Below are 24100 nucleotides of genomic sequence, written 5' to 3'. Positions count from 1 at the left end.
TATAACTGGAAGTCAGAAATCAATGAAACTGTCAGAAATAATAACAATAATAATAATAATACAGTTCATATTTACTGAGCACTTCCTATTTGCTATGTGATTACAAGGATTACATCATCTAATCCTCACCACAACCCCTATGAGGTTAATACAGTTTTTGCATTTGAGAAAGTGAGGTTGGTGAGGTGAGATCACTTAGCCCAAGATTAAAGAGCTAGAAAGTAGCTGATTCAGTATTCTAACCAAGGTCTGTCTAATACCACACTGCCTTTCTAAACTGTTTTATTTCCTCCCCAATAAATAATAATCTGTCCTCCTAGAATATATAATTTCTTACTTGAGAAAATTTAGACATCCATCCTTTGGTCTAGCCAGACTAACAAACAAAAAATATTTTAAAAACTTGATTTAAAAAAAAATAATAAACTTATCCTCCAGATGACTTTCCCTCCATCATTTTAGAAAGGACACTTGAAACAATCTGTATTATCTGTAGTTGTTTTGGTAAAATGTGATTCACAACGATGACTCTGCAGTATCTTGTGAAAATGATTTGCCTTAAGAATGGGAAGGGTAGATCCTAATCTTAAAACTGAATTAGAAACTGTAGATTTTATGGTTCTTTCTTTGCCTCACTGTAATTTGGCCTGAGTAATATAATTACTTAAAATTCAGTACTTCCCATCTCTTTGTTGTAGATAATTTTGAACTCAATGCATAAGTACCAGCCGCGGGTACACATCATTAAGAAGAAAGACCACACGGCCTCATTGCTCAATCTGAAGTCTGAAGAATTCAGAACATTCATCTTTCCAGAGACAGTTTTTACGGCAGTCACTGCCTACCAGAATCAACTGGTGAGTGCACTGTTCACCATTTATTTCCTATATAAGATAAGGATTTAGGAGGTTCTTTCGTTTTCTTGGAGAGAAGGGCTATCCCAGTACTCAAAATAGAAGTTCACTTTGGAGCGAGCTATGGAGTGTCAGCCCCAGGACCTCTAAGTGTGTTGAGTGACCATGGCTCAAGGTTATGCACGTCTGCACTACACTATCTTATCTAGAATCTGAATGCTGCTATCAGGTTGTTCACTGCCACTCTCCCAGCCAAACCTGCCCCAATCAGTCTTCTCAAATTTTCTTCTCGAGAAAATTACCTGCTTCCTTTTCCTCCTCTTGGTAGAACCTTATGCCATACATAACCCTACACTCATTGCTTCATAAAATTTAGAAGTTCAGTTTTTCTGCTAAATTAGCACACATAGTCTAGCCAACTGCTCAGACTACTGATACTTCAGATATTTTGTGAGGATTATTCAGGTGTAATTGAGAGTAAGATAATTCTAGTAGAATGATTTTAGATGTCTTTAGATAATAAAGTATAGTATATAAGCAGTTGTGTATTTAATTAACATCAAGATATCTAATTTAAAATATTGAATTATGTACTTTCTACTCTCTTGTACATGACATTTACAATTTATGCATTTCTTCATTCATAAAGTTTAGTCCAATTCAACAAATATTTATCAAAGTCTTATTAAGGGCTGCGTGCTGTTAGACATTTCCCCATATATTTTCTTCTTTCATGGTCAGCATAGCCTTGAAGGCTGGAGGTAATAGGAACATTTTATAGTGAGGAAGCTGAGGCTGAGAAAGGATAAGTAACTTTCCCACAGTCAGGAAGGACCAGAAGTAGAATTTCTTTTGACATACTTCAGTAAAAGGAACTCACATTGTGAGTTTACTTGACAAATTTGGTTGTTTGAAGCCTCTTAAGGTTTTTGTATCTTGCTTTTATTTGATTAGTTAGAGGTAGCCAGGACTACTGCTTCCCTCTTGTCTTGATGCTGTTATATTTTGAGTTCTGAGTGAATGACTGTTAGGTGCTGCCTGATAGATGGCTCAGAGTCCAGAGTGGGATGGTCAGCCTGAGGAGATACGGTGTCGAGTTTCTCAGGGAAAACAAGAAGATGAAGCTGAAAGCCCAGGTAGCCCTACACAAATGGGAGCCCAGAGAAGGGATGTGGGCAAATGGCCGGAGTGGATGTGCGTCTGCAAGGCATAAGCACCTACAATTTCTGTACAACTCTGAGTAGATTTCACTTCATCACTGTGGCTGCCATTTTCCTTGACTGTAAAATGGGGCTAAGAACTGCCCAGACCATCTTAGAGAATTGCTGTGAGGATCAAATGAGATGCTGTGTGTAAACATGCCTTTGGAAACTGTAACACACTCTATAAATAAGGCATGTGGTTACTGGTGGACTGTCTCTGGAATATCCGGAGAGGATCTGTCACTATTTGGATTTTAAAATGTTAGTAGTGTATTTCTTAGTGAGATAAATGAATGCACAAATGTTATCATACTCATCATCTTAAAGTAAAAGCAAAGTATTGTAACTTTTGAATTATCTCTAAGATAACACAAGAGTGGAAACTTGCAAAGAATGCCCAGGCTAAAAGTTTGGGTATAGACTGAAGCCCACAAAAGCCTAAAACACTAATGCTGTTTCTCTGCGAATCTGGAACATTGACGCTAACAATTCCATTTTTAATTTATTTGACGACGCATGTAATGCAGATATTATAGGTTCAGAAAAGATTCCTGAAACATTCAATTCATTTTACATTAATCGAATTTGTAGCTTTTACATTAGATTTATACTAATACAAGAAACCCTGCTGATGTTTGAGAATGAAATAAAAACTTGTCTTGCAGAAACTTCATTGTTTTTATCAGAATTCTCTGTAAAGAGAACCAAAGCAAGAATTGGTAAATCAGGTTTTTTAGTGAAAATTACAGACAACAAAATTAAGGGAAGTTTCTGAGTATTACACCTTAGATTTGGTTTAATAGGTGAAGGAGCAATCCTGAATAAGTGTTGGCAGGACCTCTCATATCACAGGACACTGGAATAGGAGGTTATTATCTACATAATTATAATAGCAGCTAATGTTTGGGTACACACTATGTGCAAGGCACCATTTAAAGTATGTTGTCTTATTTAATCTTCACAGTGATATTATAAGATGGCAACGACAGTGTTTTTATGTTGCATTTTACAGCTGGGAGAATTGAGGCAGAGTTCACTCATCCAAGGTGAACTTGCTGCTCCCATCACAGATTCGAATCCAAGAGGTTAGATTTAAAAGTCAGTGTTCTTAACTCTAAGCTTTAGGTGCCTGGTGTCCCCAAGAGAGCGGAACTTCACCTCCTCTCAGCTTGTGACCCTGATGGACCCACAGACATCCTTTTTAGAGGGCTTCAGCTCTTGATGTTTAGTTTTTTTCTTTTCAACAAGTGCTCACTGCTTTCCTGCCGTGTGCAGGGTGCTGTTCACACTGCACAGCAGCCAGTGTAAGGAGATGGTAATTATCCTGAACTGGCTGTCAGAAGATCTACTGGCACCAGCTGCATCTCATCAGAGCCATATGCTTAATGACCTTATCTCATTTAATTCTTTTCTTGTCCACTCAGATTTTTATTTATAAAATTTTCAAATATCCAAAAGTTACAGAAATGGTAAAATGAACCCCATGTATTCTCTACCTAGATTCAAGAATTAACATTTTTTGCTTTACCTCCTCTGTCGCAGTTCTCTATCTGTATGAATATACATACTTTTCCTCTTCCCACAATCATTTGAAAGGAAGCTGCATGCATCATGATGCTTTACCTATAAAAAATTCTATAAGTTTATACTGAGAATAAGAATATTATTTTTGTAACCACAGTGTCTTTATCATAGCTAAGAAAATTAATATTTCAGTTCCTATTAAAATTTTCAGGATGGACCAAGAAATGTCTTTTATAAGCTTTTTTTGTCTCCCCTCTGAACTAGGATCCAACTAAAGTTGATGGCTTAGATTTATTACTTATGATTTAGAAAAGTCTCTCTAAGTTTTTTCTCTGTATCTCATTTAATTTTGACACTAATACCCCGAAGAAGGCCCCATGAGCCCCGTTTTGTACACGAAGAAACTGAGGTTCAGAGTGGTTAATAGACTCACCCACAGTCACAAATCTGGTGACAGAACCATCTCCTGGGTCTTAATTCCTCCTTTTTGGTGGCATCAGGCTAGATTACAGGGCTAAGGAAGTGACCACTGACACTGACAAGGTTTGGAAACGGAATCTGAAAACGTTGCTAAATTAAAATAGGTTAAGATACTAATGAACACATATCCAAACACTAGTTGCTCCTCTTGCAAATGTTTATATCTAATTCAGATTATAAATAGGCTCAAAATCCAGCTACCTGTGCTTAGCTATCCTTCATTGCATCATAAAGATTAATACGGTTAGTATATCATTTCATTGCTAAATAACCCACAATAGAAGTGATTAAATTTAGAACTAATTTTCTCAATAGATGCTGCTATGTCTGAGTTTATTTCTATATATCCACCTTTGAAGCTGTAATCTCTAGCACAATGCCATGTATATATTTGAAATTCAAGTAATAGTCAAAGATTTGATTTGGTATACTAATAAGTCAGTTTTGCAAATGGTATATACACCTCATAAGACTAATCAGAATTTACATTCAGTAAATGTGAATAAATCAGGGGTGAATAAATTAGTTTAGGGGTTAGTATTTTCATTACTCTGATATGAGTTTCAAAATTTATCCTGACTCCCCCTAGGTTTCCCCACATCTACTGGTTTTTCACTGCTAGACCATGTTCGTGTTTTCCTATAGCAAACATGTAATAAAATAAATATATCAGAAATAAACAAAGTATGTACTAAGTATAGTGTAAATATTAGAATTTTTCCATTCACAAAGAATAGAGAGAAAAGAGAGGAAGAAGATTTAAAAGTTCACATTTAGGATCACCTTCATCTCTCTTAAACTTTGGATAGGACTATTATTTTTACTTCTATTAAAAACCAAATCAAAGCTTCCAATAGAATTTGTGGAAAAGCTTCTCATTTATTGTGGCTGGTAGTTTTCTTTATAAGTAATGAAAATGGGGCAGTTTTGCTATTTTTTCCTCTGGTTTTCACGAGGAAATGAATGTATTTCTTTACATTATTAGATAAAAGCTAAATACATTACACTTTCAACAAACTATTTTATAATTTAAGATTTAAAGGTCATACATTGTTTTTGAGCAGGCCGACCATTGCCATAGAGTTGAAGTACAGGTCAGGTTTCATTTTTAAATGCCTTTGGACAGATCTTTTCCTGATAATTGGAGAAATGGTCTCTGAGGGCCAATTTCACCTTGTGGCTGGGAACCCCAGCTGGATTCAGAGTCCAGTGATATCACATGGAAAAATAACCCCCATAAAAGGTCCCCGTCTCTTGGGCACAGCTGGCAGTGTCAAAAATCTGCCCTCCAGTTATGCGTACATTTATTTATAGATAAAGGAGATGTTGACAGAGTGAATTTTTTGGTTAGGAAATGCATTATGTTCTGTATTATTAAGATAATATATGAAAAAACAGGGGTGTATTTTAGCCTGAATTAGTCAGTGATTTGCATATATGCAGAAACACACTAAACGGCAGGATTTCTTCAGCAACTACTGCTGTCCTTACTGGTTAATGCCTTTTGCCTCACGAAATGAAAAACACTGCTGCTTTTAAAATTTGTTTTTGAATTATAAAGCCATACCTGTGGTTTCACATGGATTTCTCTACAAATTATGTTTGGCAGTTGACTATTTTTGGCTCCTTCTTTTCATATTACCTTTGACATGGGTGATATTGTTAAGCAGCATTACACTGCAGGTGTTCTATATTAGGACCCAAGGAAATGATGTCCAACTGAAATCACCGTCTATAACTCAGGTCCTTCTATCAATTCTCAAGTGTATAACTTTTTCAGTTACCTCAAATTTCATAATGGTAGGTAAAACTATACCTCCAGAAATGAATTTCTTTCTATATAACTGCTGATTTTTATTTAAACATCTGTGGAATAAAATCTAAGCCTGTCCTTTTAAAAACGTATCATTACCTAGAATGTTAAAATTTTACTATTTAAAAATTATTGCATCTTAAAATTAGCAAACACAATGAAAGGCTTTTTATGTAAACTCAAGAAGAGTTTCACTTAGTCTATAACTGGTTAAAAGATGAAATCATATTCCTGACTGCTTGTTCTTGAAGCAAAGTTCAGCAAACATTTCTGGGGTGCTTATTGTTGACACCCCATTAGATTCAGAGTCTAGTGATATCACAGTGAGCAGGGTGGGCTCATTAAGAAATTTAACCGAAGGTCCCTGTGCTGCTAATCAATACTCCATAAAACCTGTTCAAGACTGTAGTGTTAATCCAGGGCCCACATACAATTATAGTAATAAGCGATCCATTCAGTTTCTTTTCTCAAACTTCCAAAAGCAACTATTTCCCCTGGAATTTGAAAAATGGTCCGTAGAGAAAGTAATACCTGGTTATTGTTTTGAGCTCTTTCTCTAATTAGCACATTAAAGTCAAGTCATTGCTGTAACCAATTGGTAAATCTATGAGAGCACCTTGTACTAGTCTCGAAACTTTCCTATAGTTTGAAATTACATCAAAATGTAAAGAAAAAAATGTTACCATTGATACTCCTGGAGATTATGAAAGAGAGACTAAAAAGATACTGGATGTAGAAAATTCTAATAATGCAAGAAAATTCCAAAGAAATCTGAAAACTTGTGTTGAATTTAATTCACTTCCTCATTCAGAGTCATGGCAGTGAGATTAGATATGGTGACACATCAACTGAACAGCACACACCCGTTGGGATTATTTATTCTCTACCATAACTCTACAGTGATCACATTCTGAGCCAACAGTCTTTACCTTTTGAAAGCATGAAGAACAATGAATACAATTTTCAAAATCTCTTTCAGGGACAAAGTGGATCAAAAATTCTTCATTAATCATTATAACAAATACTTTCCATCCTTTTAGTTTGTAAAGACTCAAACAAAGCTTGATATGGCTCACATTTTAGAGAGATGGCTGTAAAAGGGCTTCTTTCAAAACTAGTTTTTCCATCAGATCTATTATCTGCCATTGTCTCCAGAAAATTTTATCCATCTGCAAGTCTATTCACTTTTTAATTTTATAAATGAGCTTATAGGAATTAAGCTTGAAAGAAGCCTTAACTTATCGCTCTACCTCACACTTTCAGTTTGAAATCTTCATCTGGGTTTGCTTCACCCTTAATGTCACTAACACTGTGGTGAATGTGGTGCCACACTCTTTAGTGGCACTTAAATCACTTCCAGTTCTGGACAGCTGTGTATCCCTCTGCCGACTCCATGGAATTTTAAGCTCCCTTAGGGCAGGAACTATGTGTTCTTTTCTCTGTACCGTCCAACATTTAGCATAGAGCATGATAAGTAATCAATCCTCATTAAATATTTGTTGATGAATTATTGTGAAAGAGTTTTCATAAACTATAAAGCACTTTAGAAATATGAAGTATTTTAGCTTATAATTATTCAGTGGAAAGAGACACAGCTCCTGTCTTTGAGGATTTAAAAACCTTGTTGGTGTTTTATAATGTTAGATCATACTGATTGCTTCGGCTTTAGAAGATGTTTACAATTTATTTCAAACAAATAAAAATTTTCTCCTTCGTCCTGAAAACTGAGCTTCAAAACTAAATCTTAGTCTGAAAGCATGACTGAAACAGACAACACACTTCAGAAATCCATGGCCGTTAAAGCACCAGCCGTGTGAGAGAATGTTCTCTATAAATCTTGGTGGCCATACTTTAGAGGCAACATCACGGACTCCTGTGTATTTCTTTATAAGCATAGTTAAGTAGCTGTTGCTATCCATTAAGAACAGGTTTTTATTTATCCAGCTTATTTCCTTCCCTGTTTACCATTTTCCACTAACTAAGCTGAAAAGGAAACTAGCAATTTTTTTCCTTTTGGCTGCTCTAGAGTGAATGTTCATGAGCTAAAAATGAGCGTTTCTGAGGCACTGTCAGGTGTCCTTAAAAATTAATATTATCAAACAATCAACCTTATAACTCACCAGTGGATGACAGAGGAGTGCAGTCTCCCTGGTCAGGACAGTGTGGGAAGTTCTCTCTGAAGCGAGGCAAAGAGCTTCTTTGCAGATCGTACATTGGTTAGCTCACATCAAGAAAACTTGAAAAGGAAAAAAAAGTCTTTCTTCTGTAATGAAAAAAGCAATTCTTTAGGTGTTAATGGTTTAAAATGAACAGTGGATACACTCTGATCAGAGGGAAAGTTGCTTTTTGGCAAAACAGTATTTTAAACTATTGATTTTGATTGTGTTTATTGTCTACTTTGAAAGAGGAGGACATGCCTCAGTCTGTAACTTGTTTTCCCAGGTTAAGATTATTTTGTGTGTGTCTCTCTCTAAAGATTAACATGGGTTCTCGTTTTGATACGAATGAACTATGACTCCTTAAAGGTGTTTGTAGTTCTAATTCAGCTACTGACTAGCTTTGTCTTAGTCCTCCTACGTCCCTTTCAGCTCTAACACTCAGGAATTTTACAAGTCAAGTATCTTTTAATCAGCATTAATTTTTTTTGCTTTGTAACCTAATGTATTATTCTTGAGAGGCGCAGTACATTTGATTTAATGGTTCTTTCTACATTAATATTAATACTGTGGGAATTTATGACTAACACATCATAGACACTTAATATTTCAGACTATGATTCTTATTAGGAAATGTTTTTTTCCTGTAGGTATATAGTCTATAAATAACATTGTAGGGAGGATAACAAAAGACCAACTAATTTGATTCTAATTTAGTCAGATGGAAAGGGGAACAGGGGTAAATTTATATTCTGAAAGCTTTATGTCATGTATTTATGTTGCATATTTCAATATAGTATTGAACACGAAGCTGTTTCCATTTGGCCATTTTATCTTTTTACCCATAATGGTATATATATGTGCCCATAGTATTAACAAATGATGTTGCCACGTCAGCATGAGACAATATTCATGTTTTTATTCCCCGTTCCCCACCAGTGCTGCCTTCTAGACAGCTCTCCCACTCCCCAGTCAAACCCTAGCCTTTCACTACTCTCTTAAATACTTCACACCAACGCCACACTGTTCATGAAAGGCCCCCATCACTGATTGTCTGTACCCATTGACCTCCAGCCTGTTTTCCAGGGCTAACCTGACCTCAGATACCTCCTTCTCTCTGAGGCCTTCCTCGACCATCCCACCCAATCCATCCCTCCTGTGAACTTCTCTAGCACCGTCAACCTTTCTCACGATGCTGAGAGACATTAAGATATTCTTGGGGTGCCAGGATAGAAAATGAACAAACTCGTTCTTTCTTTTGTTTTTTTCTGCTCCAAATGAATTCTTTATTCCAGAATCCAGGCTGAAGGAGCAGTATCTCTTTGGTACATGCCATTCTAAGGACAGAGGGAAAATGGAGGTTTCTTAAAACTTTTGCTAAGACATCTCATGTGTTTCTTTCCCTCACGTTCCACTAACCAAAACCAGTCACGTGTTCAAGCATGATATAAAAGGAATGGGGAAGTATATTCCTCCCATAGAGAAGGCCTACTTCAAGTTCCATGACAATGCACAAGATTATAATCTTCTTACAGGGAAGACAGAGAAAAATTGGAAACAATAATACAATTTATGATACATTCTTTATGTGTTTAAAAGTGGAATGTTTTCCTGATTTCTTAAACTGTTATCTCATCAGGGCCAGAAACACAATTTGGGCTCTGACACCTTTAAATGCATCAATCCAATCTGGACATATGCTGTATTTGTCATCCTCTGATGCGTTAAAGAGCCTAAGAACCCTGTCTTTTTTTTTTTTTAATGTGGTAACATTGGTTTATAACATTATATAAATTTCAGGTGTATGTCATTACATTTCGATTTCTATGGAGATTACATCATGTTCACCACCCAAAGACTAATTACAATCCATCACCACGTGTGCCTAATCACCCCTTTCGCCCTCCTTCCTCCCCCGTTCCCCTCTGGTAACCACCAATCCAATGAAACTCTTGATTTCTGATTTTATTTCCTTGACCTTGGAAATGATATTGTTTTGTTACCTCTTCTTCCCTTTCTAGATAACCAAGCTGAAAATAGATAGCAACCCTTTTGCCAAAGGATTCCGGGACTCCTCCAGGCTCACTGACATTGAGAGGTAATGAGACTTTTCTGTTTACTTTTTTGTCCAGATAAGATAAAGAGAAGAGTGAGTTTGTAAGAACACACTCCTTTTGACGCCAAAGAACCATAATCTTACTGTATATAGTCTCCAGTTCTCTGACCCCCTTTCCTTCCAGCTATAAACCCTGATATATGATATGATATGCAACAGCTTAAGCTTTGACAGTTGCTGCAACTGGATCTATTCTATGTGTACGCTCTGAGTAGAGTGATTTCTTTGGTCAGGACATTTACTCAACTGTAAAAAAAATAAGGCTTCTTTGTTATCAAAGATTCAGTCCTCTTGATGATATTAAGCTTCATGTCTCTAGTGGCAGTCTGCAGAGAAATGAAATCTTGATAGCCTTTGCCTTCTGAAGTGGATATATTTGCTAACACAAAGAATATAAGGGTAGCTTCAAATTTTGAAACAAGTAGATGTAATTTAATTCAAGGCACATATTTCACCTATAGCCTAGACTGCTTATATTTAATAAGAGAGATATCAGGACCTTTAAGAGGACAAGTGACAATCAGGTGCCTGTAACTTACCTCACTTTTTACTTAATTAAAATGGTTCATGCAGTATGAGACTGCCTATGGGATGAGTAAAGACTGTATTGAGATCCACAGTTTGCCCAATATGAATGTCAAAACGTGTTTTTCAAAGAGAACATTTTTCAACCTAACTGATTTTTTTGTATCCCTTAAACACACTACGTAACTTGTAACTTTCTGTACTTATTTATTTATTTTTTTTGGTGAGAACATTTAACTTCTATTCTCTTAGCAAATTTCAATTATACAATACAGTGTTATCAACTATAGTCACCATGTTATTTATACATTAGATCCTCCGACCATATTCATCTTCTGTACTTATTCTTTCATGTGGCCTGATGTCTTTAGTGACAGGTGGGGTACCCTAGCCACCAGCCCTCTGGTTTATCTTATCTCCAAATCTTTGTGTGATTTCTCTACCAATTGCTACACGTTCCTGTCACACTCTTTGTTACCTACCACATGGTCACAACTCCTGATCTCAGCACTTCTCCCCAACCTGTCCTGGCAACTCAAACTAAGGGATAATTACATGTTTTAGCAACATGTGTGTGATGCTTCCGTTAGCCTTCCCAAATGGAAGTGAATTTGATTTGGGGGAACAGATACAGAGGCTCGGTGGGGAGGCAGAGAGGCAGCAGAAGAGGCTGAAAGTTGGGCATGAACTATGGGATTTGAGTAGAAAAGTAAGATTAGTTGGAGAGCTTGACAAGTGGCTGGGGGTGTTGAGATCAGGGAAAGAAACCTGAGTTTGTGGTTGAAGAGTCATTGCAAAATGCAGAGAGAAGGCAAGTGTCTCCCATGGTGGGGGGACATAGGTGGGCAAATGGGCCGTGAGACCCAAGTTGGTGAGAATGTGGTATCAGCAGTGTGGGTAACAAATGAGTCCATTTACAAAGGCTCCTCTCATTTAGGCATGAACTTTTTCAACTCCTCTTTCTGGAGTGCCCGAGGCACTGATTCAGACTGGGTTTATGCAGGTGGGATTATAATCAGTGAATTTTTTCTCTGTTTTAGTCAGGCGTCAAGTAAGAATAAAGACAGTGGCTCAGTGGGGCAGCAGTGATGTGTTTTTATCGTGTATGTCATATCTTCTGTCTCAGATCGGGGGTGAGCATGATATACTGGGAGACAAAGTCATAGGTTAGAGCCCTGGCTCTGCCATTTACTGGCTGAGTGATCCTGGAGAAGTCACCTAACCTCTGAGTCTGTTTCCTCATGTAGAAAATAGAGCAAATAACCCTGCTCACTTCAAAGGTTTATTATGAGAACCAAGTAAGATGACATTTATGAAAGCACTTTATAAATCTAAAAATGTAAAATAATTATAAGTTCCTCAACTAATTAGATGAGCATAGTTTTTACCCCATCTAAATCTACTTTCCATAGTCTTGATAAACTACTCCGGGAGTAAAAATAGCCCTTTAGCTGCCCATGTGCTCATGAGATACAAGTGCCCAGACTGACTGCCCTCTGCAGCGACAGATTTGATAATGCATGCAGCCACATTTTCCACTTATTGAATAAGCATCCTGATGTGGGGAGCACTCACATCTACGTGAAACTAAGTAGCTTTCAATGGTCTGAGGGCCAAGAGAGCATCTTTGTGACTAGCTGAAAGTTTGCAAGATGACCTAAGTAGTGTGAAATTGGCCAAGGTTTTGGATTTCATTTCCAGGTATTTAAGTCTGAATTTTTCCTAAACAGCCTTTGGGGATGGGACAAATCAGATCAATTGATCTTTAGAGACCTAAAGAAATTAAATTAGTCTGGAGTCAGTTACTGCACTAAACCATCTAGTAATTGAATTGCTCCTTGTAACTGATTGAAAACAGCCCTATCTGTAACAATATAGGGAGCTTTTCCTTATAAGAGATCTGAGAGAAAAACACATCTTTTTATGACATGATGACAGAAATTGCACTTTTCTAACCTAATTGAATATGATGTTATAAATATGTGACCTTAATGATTTCAAGTTTCCTGTTCCAGATTTACAGCTACTGTGTGGGACACCCAAACAAAAATGCCTTTATGGTTGGATCTGCTCGCTTATACCTCTAAACTCGCAGTATTATTCTTTCTACGATCGCACAAGCTTTGGGGATACTCTATAAGGCTTTACAGTTTTCTTGCTCTCATTTTACTGGGTTCCATTCAGATGCTTGACTGTCTCACATACTTCATGTGTAGCCTTATTCTTCAGGGACAGCATCTCCCTCATTCGTAAAAGGAAACCCATCTCATTAGCAAAAGTAAGAAGTACTTTGCACATATACCTACAGCTAAGAAGCAAACCAAAAGCCCCAAGGCATTTCTGAATATAATCGAATTTATAGTTATTTAGTTCAGGGAAAGAATTATCTGCTGGTCCCTTGTAATAAATAATCTACAGACAGTCTGTCAGTTGGCATTTTCTTTCTTTTTTTGGGGGGGGAGGAGCACTTTGTACAGTAAGCAAAGGCACAGTGTTTCTTTGGAGAAAAAAAATGGCTAGGAGAGGTTTTAAATGTTTTCTTCAAAATTAAGATTCTTTTGTTAGGTTTTTTTTTTTTTTTTCTTTTTTACAAATAGAGTTCACGCTCATTGCAGGAAAAATACTGACAAGAAAAAGACCATAAAAAATTTACAAAATCCTATTCATTCAGAGATAACCACTGGCAAAAACTTATATATTCTTTCAGATACTTTCCTATGCATGTACAAACATTTACTTCCTTTAAAGTTTACCACACATACTATTTTTAATCATTTTTCCCTTAATATCAATAGATACATGTCTGTAGTATACATTTTAATGACTGCCTAATTTTCCATTGTGTACGATAATTTATTAGACCAATCCTATATGTTAGTTATTTAGGTTTTCCACTTTTTGTTATTACACACAGTGCAGGAGGAAAATGTATATCATCTTTACAAATATTCTTCATTATTACCGTAGGATAAATACTAACAAATAAAAATGCTGGGTCAAAGGACATATATTTTGTTAATCACAATGTTACTATTATTTGTTAAAAATTTGGGAAAAACTTAAGTGTTCAGGAGTAGGAGAATGGTTTAATAAACGTTTATAGTCATGCAAAAGAATTTTTAAAAATTGTGGTAAAATATGCATAACATAAAGTTTACCATTTTAACCACTTTTAAGTGTACATTTTAGTGGCATTAAGTAAATTCACAATGTTGTGCAACCATCACCGTTATTCATTTCCAGAATGTTTCCATCATCCCCCACAGAAAATCCATACCCATTAAACAGTAACTCCCCATTCTTCCTCCCCACAGCCCCTGGTAATATTTATTCTATTTCTGTCTCTGAATTTGCCTAGTTTAGGTACCTCATATAAATGGAAAGATATACATGTTTTAGAGGTTTTTCATACATACCGTCAAGTTTCCCTCAAGAGAGACTGTCCAGGTCCTGGTCAAGGGTGTCCATTTCTTTGCACCCTTGTCAAACATGATCATCATCTTTTCATCTGTGCCAATTTGATAGGTGAAAATTTGTATCTTCTTCTGTAAATTTGCGTCTTTATGTCCTTAGCCCATTTTTTTTTCTTTTGGATTGTTCATCCTGTCTCTTATTGCTCTACAAAAGCTATTTATGTATTAGTATTTTCATTGTTCACATATGTTGGAATCATTTTACCAGTTTGAAATTAGCTTTTTATTTATGTTTTTGATAAATATTTTATCACCAAATCTATTGTTTTCTTTCTTTATATCTATCTTAACAGACGTTCCCTACTCCAAAATTATGTATAGATGTAAAGTGTATATATGTAAATATGTAAAATTTTCTATCACTTTATTGCTTTCTAGCTTTTTATTTAAATTTTTAATTCATGTAGTATTTATTTTGGTGTAAGATATGAAATAGACATGTCACTGTATATTTCTTATAAGTGGCCCCAGTATCATATATTTATGGACATATCCCTTTCCCACTTATTTACAATTCCCCCTTTATCATATACTAATTTCTTGCCTATAATAGTTTTTACAGTTTCTTTTTTGATCTGCCAGTATTGTATTGTTGTAATTTTTATAAATTGATAAAATATGTAAATATTTGACAATACATAGATACCTGATCTGGCAAACTCCAAACCTCTTTTTTTTTTTTTTGGTGAGGAAGATTGGCCCTGAGCAAACATCTGTTGCCAATCTTCCTATATTTTATTTGGGACACTGCCACAGTGTGGCTTGATGAGCAGTGCTAGGTCTGCACCCAGGATCCAAAGTGGCAAACCCCAGGCCACTGAAGTGGAGTGCACAAACTTAACCACTAGGCCACTGGGTAAGCCCCAAACTCCAGACTGTTTTTACTTGTCATTTTCAAATTTTCTTGATATTCTTAGACATTTATGCTTCCAGTCTTTGGAATCATTTCGTCAAGAGTTGCCAAAAAATGCCATTGGAAGTTTGATTGGGCTTGTGTTGAATGTATACAATAATTTGAGGGAGGAAATTTATACTTTAGAATATTGAGACTTCCTTCCAGGAATATGTCATGTCTTCGTCATTTTACTGAAACCTCTTCTTATGTTCTTTAGAAGTTTTGGTATTTTCAAGTTTGTAAGTCCTGCACATATTTTCTTAGGCACGTAGCTAGATCTACTAGAGCTACACTGTCCAATTCAATAGCCAGTGGCCACAGATGGCTAGTGAGGACTTGAAATGTGGCAATTCCATATTGAGATGTGCTGTAGGTAGAAAAAAAAAAGCCACATTGATTTTGAAGGCTTAGTATGAAAATATCTCAATAATAGTTTAAAAATATTAATTAGATGTTGAAATAATATTTTGAACATATTTTGGGTTTTGTAAAATATATTAAAATTTCACCTGTTTTTTTAAACATAGTGACTAGACTATTTAAAACTACAAATGTGGCTCACATGACCTTTCTGTTGGATAGCTCTGTACTAGAGGATTTTGTCGGGGAAGAGGGCTTGCTTTTGGAAATAGAATTTTTAATTAGAAATCTACCTAGTTTAGTCTGTAAAAAGCTATTGATTCCTATATGTTTTTGGCATTCTGCCATTTTACTGAACTTTAAAAAAATTAATTTTAATAATTTTCCCTTTTAGTCTCTTGAGTTTTCCAGTTAGATTGCTATATCATTTGCAACAATGATAATTTCATCTTTTCCTTTCTAATAGTTAGGCCATTAAAAATGTGTTTTTCTTGTTTTATTATACTGACTAAAATACACAGGACACTACTGAAAAGTAATGTTGATAGCATTTTTTTTCCTGCTCTTGACTTATTTAGTAATGCCTCTAGTGTTTTATCATTATATATGGTTTTCATTGGCTATTGGTTTCAAATAGATATTATTTATCATATTGAGGTAATACCTTTCTATGACTAAATTAAGAATTTTCTGTTATCCTGAATGTTATTCAATTTATATTAAATGATAATTTAACATCTATTGAGACAATTTTAATTATTTTTCTACTTTTAAATAACAATATGATTAATTATAGTTATATTGTCTATGTTGAACCAACCTTGTATTCCTGGAATAAATCCCATCTGGAATTTATCTGTTTTTCTTGTAATACATTGCTGTATTTAATTTACTCATTTTACTTAAGACTTTTTGTATCAAACTTCATAACAGAGATTTAACTTTGTTTCTTCTTCCTTCTCTGTCTGTTTTTGGTATCAGGTTTCTGCTAGTTTGTTCAAATGAAGTGAAATATATTCCTTCTTTTTATTGTCTGGATAAGTTTAAATAGCAAAGAAGTGATTCTTTACCTGAAGATTTTACAGTCTTGCCCATAAATTCATCTGGGTGCAGTATTCTTTTGGGGAATACTTCTTTAACTACTTTCTTAGTTTGTTCCATGGTTTATCAGCCAAATATACATTAACTTCTATCCCATTTAATGCTTTTTGTCTTGAATTCTACTTCATCTGATCTTATATTGCTATACTTTTTAAATTTTTGCTTTATTTGCTTTTTAATTTTAGAAAATCTTTGTCATTACAGCAGTATATCCCCCTCTCTCTTGCATCATCAAACAAATATCCTGACATTTCTTTCTTTAAGGAAAAGACCATGTTCTCTTGTTCCCATTTGTCTCTGAGTTACTGACTCTCAGTTTTCTGCTCCGTCTTATAGTAAAGCTCCTTAAAAAGAGTTGTATGTGTTCTCTTCTCCAGGTCCTTTCTTCCTTTGTCTCTTCCACCCTGCCTTTTAGACTTTCACCCCCATTACTCCACTGATTTAACCTTGTCTAGGTCACCAGTGACCTCCCCATTGCTAAATCTAGTGGTCAGTTCTTACTGCTCATCTTACTTGACCTATCAACAGGATTTGACACAGTTGTCCATTCCTTCATTCTTTCCTCTTGGCTTTTAAGACCTCTTACTCTTCTGGTTTTTAATTGACTTCATGGCCATTCTTTCTGCATCCCCCTTATTCTTCCTCTTGTCCTCCATCTATAAACAGTGATGTGTTCCAGGCCTTAGTCCTTGGACCTCTTCTCTTCTCAGTCTGCATCTCCTCCCTGAGTGATTTGATCCAGTTTCATGTGTTTAAATGCCATTATATGCTGACTACTATCAAATTTACATCTCTGGTTTTGGTCTCTCTACAGTCAAAGATTTGACTGGCTATTTCTTTGCTATTCCCTCTCCTGCTAAGGGCACCTCAAATATCGCACATCTAAAACAGGATGCCCAGCTACACTCTTCTACACCTCTTCTTCCCTGACTGTTCCCATCCCAGCATGCTGACAACTGCATCCTTCCCATTGCTCCTGCCAAAAGACTGGGGGTCATCCTTGGCTCCTCTTTTTCTCTCACTTCCCACATCCAAACAGTCAGCTAATCCTTCAAACTATATCCAGAGGAGTCCAACTACTTACCATCTCCACTGTTCTTTCCTAGATTATTACATTAATTTTCTAATTGATCTTTCTACCTCCACTCTTACTGCTCTTAAGTCCATTTTCAGTACACTAATCAGAATAATCTTGTCAAAGAAAGGATGTCCAGACCACATCACTCTTACTCAGAGCTCTCCAATGACTCATCTTCTCATTCACAGTAAAATCCAAAGTCCAGCAAGGTCTGAAACGTCCTGTAGAATCTGACCCTGTCCCATCCCATCCTTCCTCACCCCCTCCCCCAACCTGTTATCTCTTTAAACTCATCTGCCTTTCTCTTGCTCACTTTTCTTTGAACGTGCCTAGACCCATCTCAGCCTTAGGGCCTTTATAGTTATTTCCCTTCTGCCTGGAATACACTGCCCCCAATGACTGAATGGTCCAAGACTTCGTCTTTTGTTTCCTGCTATCTCCCCAGAACCTTGAATAGTGCCCGGTACATAGTAAACACTTAGCTGTGTGAAAAAATATGTCTTTTTAAAATAGTATAAAGAGTATCTGTATTGTTAAAAATTTTGTCGTAAGGTCTTTGTGTTTTAATGGAAAAATTTAATCCATCTCCAAGAACTGTGATAACTGTATTTGGTATTTTTTTGTATACTTTGGTATTTTTTGTTATATTTGTCAAGTTTCTTTTTTCCCCCATTTTATTATGGCTAACATTCCACAGTTTCCATGTGTAAGGCAGGGCTATATACTTTACACACTTTATTTCGGTTAGTCTTCAAAATAATCCTATAATAAAGAACCATTATTATCCCTATTTTGTAGATGAGAGAGCTGAAGCTTAAAGAGATTAATACATTATTCAAATTCATATGGTTTGGACAGCTGAGCTTCATGCCCAGTTTAGTTTGTCTGAAACCAAAGTCCTTTCTCTAATGTTCCTTATATTTCTTTTTAATAATTATGCTTTTAAATTCTAAAAGACATAATTGTAAAACTGATATTTCTCTGTTTTTGTCAGAAATGAAACTATACATTTTCTTTTCTTGTACAATAGGAGATATTGAGTATATGATGCTTCCTTGTACTACCCTCCCAACCTATAATTTTTGTTTAAAATCTGTGGGATTTTAAATCCATGTTTTTACTCATGTGTCTTCTTTTTCAATTTTTTAGTGTTTCAGTTTTCTTAGTGTTAACATAAGGATCACAATATATCAAACACAATCATTTAAATTTAGTTCTAGTTATACTCATTTCATTGTTTACTGTTCATTTCTTTTATACTCTCTCCAATTATTGGAATTGTATTCTGACTTTATTCTCAGTTGTTGATAAATGCTGAGTAATTGGTTGAGGAGGGATATGTGGGTCATCTTTAGGAGTTTTTGCATATCTGAGATATGCAAAACGTACATAATGTTGCCATTATGTACGAACCTGATTAGGGTCGCAGCCTTTTTTCTCAGAACTCTTTCAAGCTTCCTTTGTCATCTGGTTTTTAAATATTGTGGAATAAAAGCTGATGCTAAACTCACTATCTTTCCTTTGTTGGAAACTTGCCCTTTTTTCCCTCTCTGTTTGGATAAAATGCTTTTAGACAGTTTTCTTTGAAATTCAGAAACTGTACCAATATTTGTTCAGTTGTAAGTTTTTTTTTCATTAGTATTTACAATATTACTGAGCACTGTGAATTGAAAACTCATGTCATTATTCAGCTTAGGAAGATTTTCTTCTTCTTTTTCTCCTCCTCCACTTTTTTGCTTGTAATTGCTCTGCTCTATTCAGACCTTCTAAAACTCCTATTATCCATATGTTACATCTCCTGAGTCTATTCCCTGTTTCTCTTACCTATTGTTTAATAATTTTCATCTCTCTAACTTTTTATTCTGATATTGGGAGAATTTCTTACATGGGTCTTCTCCTTTGGTGATTTTGTTTTCTGTAGCATCCAGTATTCTGTTTACGGTCTTTATTGAGTTCTTTTAAAATTTGGTAGTTATTATTTTGTCATTTCCAAGTATACTTATTATTACCATGATGACTGTCAAGCTTCTTTTTTTTTCTTAGATTAGCGGTGAGCTAACATCTGTTGCCAATCTTTTTTGCTCTTCTTCTTCTCCCAAAGCCCCTCCGTACATAGTTGTATATTCTAGTTGTAGGTCCTTCTAGTTCCTCTCTGTGGCATGCCGCCTCAGCATGGCTTGATGAGCCATGATGATCCTTGATGGCATGATGATCCTGCACCCAGGATCCCAATCCGTGAAACCCCGGGCTGCTAAAGCAGAGCATACTAACTTAACCACTCAGCCACCGGGCTGGACTCTCAAGTATGCTTTTTCATTTCCCAGTTGTTTCCTTTACATGCCTCTGGTCCTTGCTTTATTAATACAGGGTCTTCCTAAATCTCATTGAAAATTTGAAAATACCAATTAGACTTAAAATATTTCTCCCTGTTTCTTGGAACAAGTCTGTTTCAAAAGAGATCACTTCTTGTGCTCTTTAAAATTAGTTTTCTTCTTTGGAAATGCTGAATGTTTTATAATGTTCAACTATTTTTCTCCAGCTCCTCCATAGAAAGGGAAGTCTGTTTAGTGTTAGGAGCTGAGATTAATTTTGGATAAAAGCGTGTGGATCTTGGTTACATCTTTCAGGTGCAGTCCGAAGAAGGGAAAATAATTTAAATTTATTGTAATTTTGCCAATGTGGAACTATAATTATTCTGTTTGGGTAGGGAGTTGTCGCATGTGGTTGGAGAGAGCCTTGGAGGGAGAGTTTTAACTTTGCATTGATTAAACTACCCTGTCTGTCTGCCTCGGCAGCTAGAAATCAGCTCCTCCCTCCCCAGGCCCAGCAAAGCCACCTCGTGGCCCTCCTCCAGAGCCAGTCATGGTCATGGCCCTCACCCTTCAGTGCACCAAAACCACCGTGTGCTAGCTGGAGTGCTGCAATGGGATTCCTTCCTCTTCGCCTCCTGCAGTGTGAGAATCTGCTCCCCATCAGCTGCTCAGAGATCTGCCTGTAGCATTCATCTCTGCTGTTCCATAGTGGGATTTAGGTGAAGCTCTGACAGAGGCCTTTTCCTTTATTCCCTCCCTGGGTAGCTTTCCTCCTTGTACACTGATGAATGGCTGCTGGGTGATGCTTCCCTCACTCCTTTCCTGTTTGTGTCTAAAATATCCAAGTATGTCGTTGGCACGCTCCCTAATTTCTTGAGTTCCCCTTCTTTTCTCAGTCATGTCAGTGGGGCAGAGAATTACATACATAAGCTTATCTCACCATATTGGTTCAGGATTCATACCGAGAGTCTATAAAATGTGTTTAAACCCCCTTGGCATTGAATAAAACTTTCAAACACATGAAATTTGGACACATGCCCAGTGGGAATCAGGCCTTTTTGCTCAGACCTCAAAGACACTCTATTAGTTTAGATGAGGAAGGAAACTTCAGGAAAGAAAGTTGTAAATCTAATATTCTGGGAATTTATAGAAGTTTTATCTACACCAAGCTATGGAGCAGCAAGCGTTTTGGCAGATCTGCTAAAGAGGTTCACAGTTTGGGGATAATTTCTAGGTCTTTCATAATGACTTACAGTGCTGGAAAGAAAGAAGTGTTTGGTTCTATCGTAGCTTTAAGCTGGCTGGTGGAGTTTCGGAGGTAGTAAGGTCTTCCTTAGGAGTGGTGCCGGCTCACTGGGGCCCATCCCTAATCAGGTAAATAGCTTAGAGCAGGTGTTGGCAAACTACTGTCTGCCACCTGCTTGGTACAGCCCACAGGCTAAGAATGGTCTTTACATTTTCAAATGATTGAAAGAATTATAAAAATAATATTTTGTGATATGCAAAAATAATATGAAATTAAATTTTATTGTCTATAAATAAAGTTTTATTAGAGCACAGTCACTTTTTTCAGTTTCTGTCTTGTATGTGGCTGCTTTCATGCTACAATGACAGAGCTAAGGATGTCTGACAGAGACCATAAGGCCTGCAAAGCTTAAAATATTTACTATCTGGCCTTCACAGAAAAAGTTTGCTGATCCCTGGCTTAGAGCTTTAAGGGGCTGTGGAAATGTTGGAAGCAAGAAAAACTCCTATCCAGAAATTTTAGCTGCTAAGGATGATTTTTCCTCTTTCTGGATTAAAACGAAGAAACTCAAAATTTCATCTTGAGGCTCATGTGGTGATGCTAGTTGACAAAGGTGGCAAGATCTGGTCTCTGCCAACACTTTATTCTTCCTGTCTTTACAGTGGTAGTTGTGACATGCTCTTAGGGTCATTTTAACACCTGTAGTTCAAGCCAGAAGAAAGAAAAACGAGGATGACAAAGTAACAACTTGGAGATGCACACTTTTCAAGATTCTTGTAGATTTCCATGATCTGTTATTTTTGTTCATCTTTTAATCTTGTGCCTCAGCTATTATGAATAATTGAAGAATAGGTTGTAATTTTTTTCTCTTTCAGAGTATTAGAGACTTGCAGGGCCTTTAGAGAACCATATAAAAGGCATTTGGGAAAGTAGGGGTTAGAAAGACTCCTAAAACATCATTCTGTTTACTGTTAAGGAATGAGAAAATACTTTTTCTAATATTTCTCAGATTTGCATGTTAAAATGGCAAAATAATATATCTGAAATGGGTAAGAATCAAGTACTCAAACATTAAATAAGTAAAATATGACCCTCCACCCCTCAGAATTACCCTCTCCAGAGACAGTCTCTACTCTCAGTTTCAAGGATGTGTGTGCACGAATGTGCACGTGCTTTAAAGATAAAATCCTACATGAGTTCATACTAATACTTTCCATTTAAATTCAGGATGTTAAGGTTTTTACTAACCTCTTTGGCCTCACACCTGTATCTCTCTTCTCTCATGCTGAGAGGCTAGTGCTCAATGACAGTGGGAATGCCAGAATATTCCATCACGACTCATTTGCTTTCTCTCATGGTTTACAGATGCACAGCAGTCTCAGAATATGCATAGCAGCATCTCTAACCAGGTGGCAACTAAAAATAGCAATCTTTCTGTGATTTTTTTTGTCTTTAGCATAGATTCTACTAAAGATTCTACTAGAGCGTTTGTTTTTAGGGGTTTTTTTCCTTATTTTATTCTAGAGTGTTTTAAAGTCACTTGGAATCATCCCCCTGTGTAGTCATGCCACTAGCCTAATGATACACATTTAGGCTCATTTGTTTTATTGTATTTTCTATTTTTTGGAATTTAAAAAATATATAATTTTCTTATATAATTATTTAATAACCGATTGATGTTTTCAAGACAAATCTACAGAACACTGGCTTATTCAGAGGCGTCAAGATTCTCTCCTTATCCCCTCCACCATATTTCTTCTCTTTCCTACAGATAACCATTTAAAAAAGTATTGTTTATCTTTCCATTGTGTTTTTTAACAAAAGAGGATACATGTTTATATATTCTTCTTTTTTTATTTTTTTCCTTTTTCTCCCCAAAGCCCCCCAGTACATAGTTGTATATTCTTCGTTGTGGGTCCTTCTAGTTGTGGCATGTGGGACGCTGCCTCAGCGTGGTTTGATGAGCAGTGCCATGTCTGCGCCTAGGATTCGAACCAACGAAACGCTGGGCTGCCTGCAGCAGAGCGTGCAAACTTAACCACTCAGCCACGGGGCCAGCCCCTATATATTCTTCTTTTTAAGTAAATTTTAACATACTCTCACAATTCCTCACCTTGTTTTTTTCACATACAATTTATATTAATCTGTACTATGTGGGAATATAATATATATGTAATGTATATATTAATATGTTTGGGTTCACTTGTATCATATTGTTTTGTTTATATTTAAATAGATATGCAAGCCTTTTCTATAAATAGTCTTTTACTATGTGGACTATTTTGTTAGCAATCTTTTTTTGTACTATTTTTTTGGTAACTAGCAAGGTTCATACTCTTGTTCTAATGTTTTCCTTTACACTAGCATCTTTTAAAAACTCCTACCCCTCCTCTTCCTAATTTTCTCTAGGTTCCCCTACTATAAGCAATATTGAAATTAACTAGTAACTTCTTTTTTCTCCTTCCTCCTTTCCCCCTTTTTAAGTATCTGATTTGAAGTAATATCCCTTTAATCTCCATTAATAAATATAATCAACAACCTTATTCTTCTTATCTTCTCTCCCCATTATCCCTCACTTTTGAGAATTGTGCTTCATCTACCTTGTCAGAATATATAGTCATTGCATACTCTATTCTTATAACCGTGGTTTAGTTTTCATTCTACAAGTAAATACATATTTACTGCTCTTTAACATATCTTATGTCAACATCTCTCTAGTCGTTTTTGATTGTCTGAAGCTCACTCTTTACTAGATTCCTCAAGAAAGGCTCATGGGCCCAGTATTCCTTGTCTTTTGCATGAACATGACAGTTTGTCTGTGGCCTTTATTTGCGAAAGTCAGTTTGACTTGATATACGATTCTTGCCTCACATTTTCTTTCCTGCTGTATCTTAAATATGTTGTTACTTCATTGCCTCCTGGAATAAACTGTGGCTGTCAAACTCTGATGACAATCTAATGTTCT

General features: G+C 36.1%; 1 protein-coding gene across 1 annotated transcript in view; it reads left to right on the top strand.

Annotated features, from left to right (window-relative positions):
• Positions 1-24100, top strand: part of TBX20 (T-box transcription factor 20) — a 55588-nt gene that overhangs the window by 12693 nt on the left and 18795 nt on the right. The window contains exons 5-6 of the mRNA XM_001500042.7: positions 699-857; positions 10051-10127. Coding sequence (XP_001500092.2) covers positions 699-857; positions 10051-10127 — 236 coding nt within the window. The remainder of the gene's footprint in view (positions 1-698; positions 858-10050; positions 10128-24100) is intronic.

The sequence above is a fragment of the Equus caballus genome, chromosome 4 (assembly GCF_041296265.1).
Source record: "Equus caballus isolate H_3958 breed thoroughbred chromosome 4, TB-T2T, whole genome shotgun sequence".
Lineage (NCBI taxonomy): Eukaryota > Metazoa > Chordata > Mammalia > Perissodactyla > Equidae > Equus > Equus caballus.
This window is presented reverse-complemented; position numbering and strand designations above follow the sequence as displayed.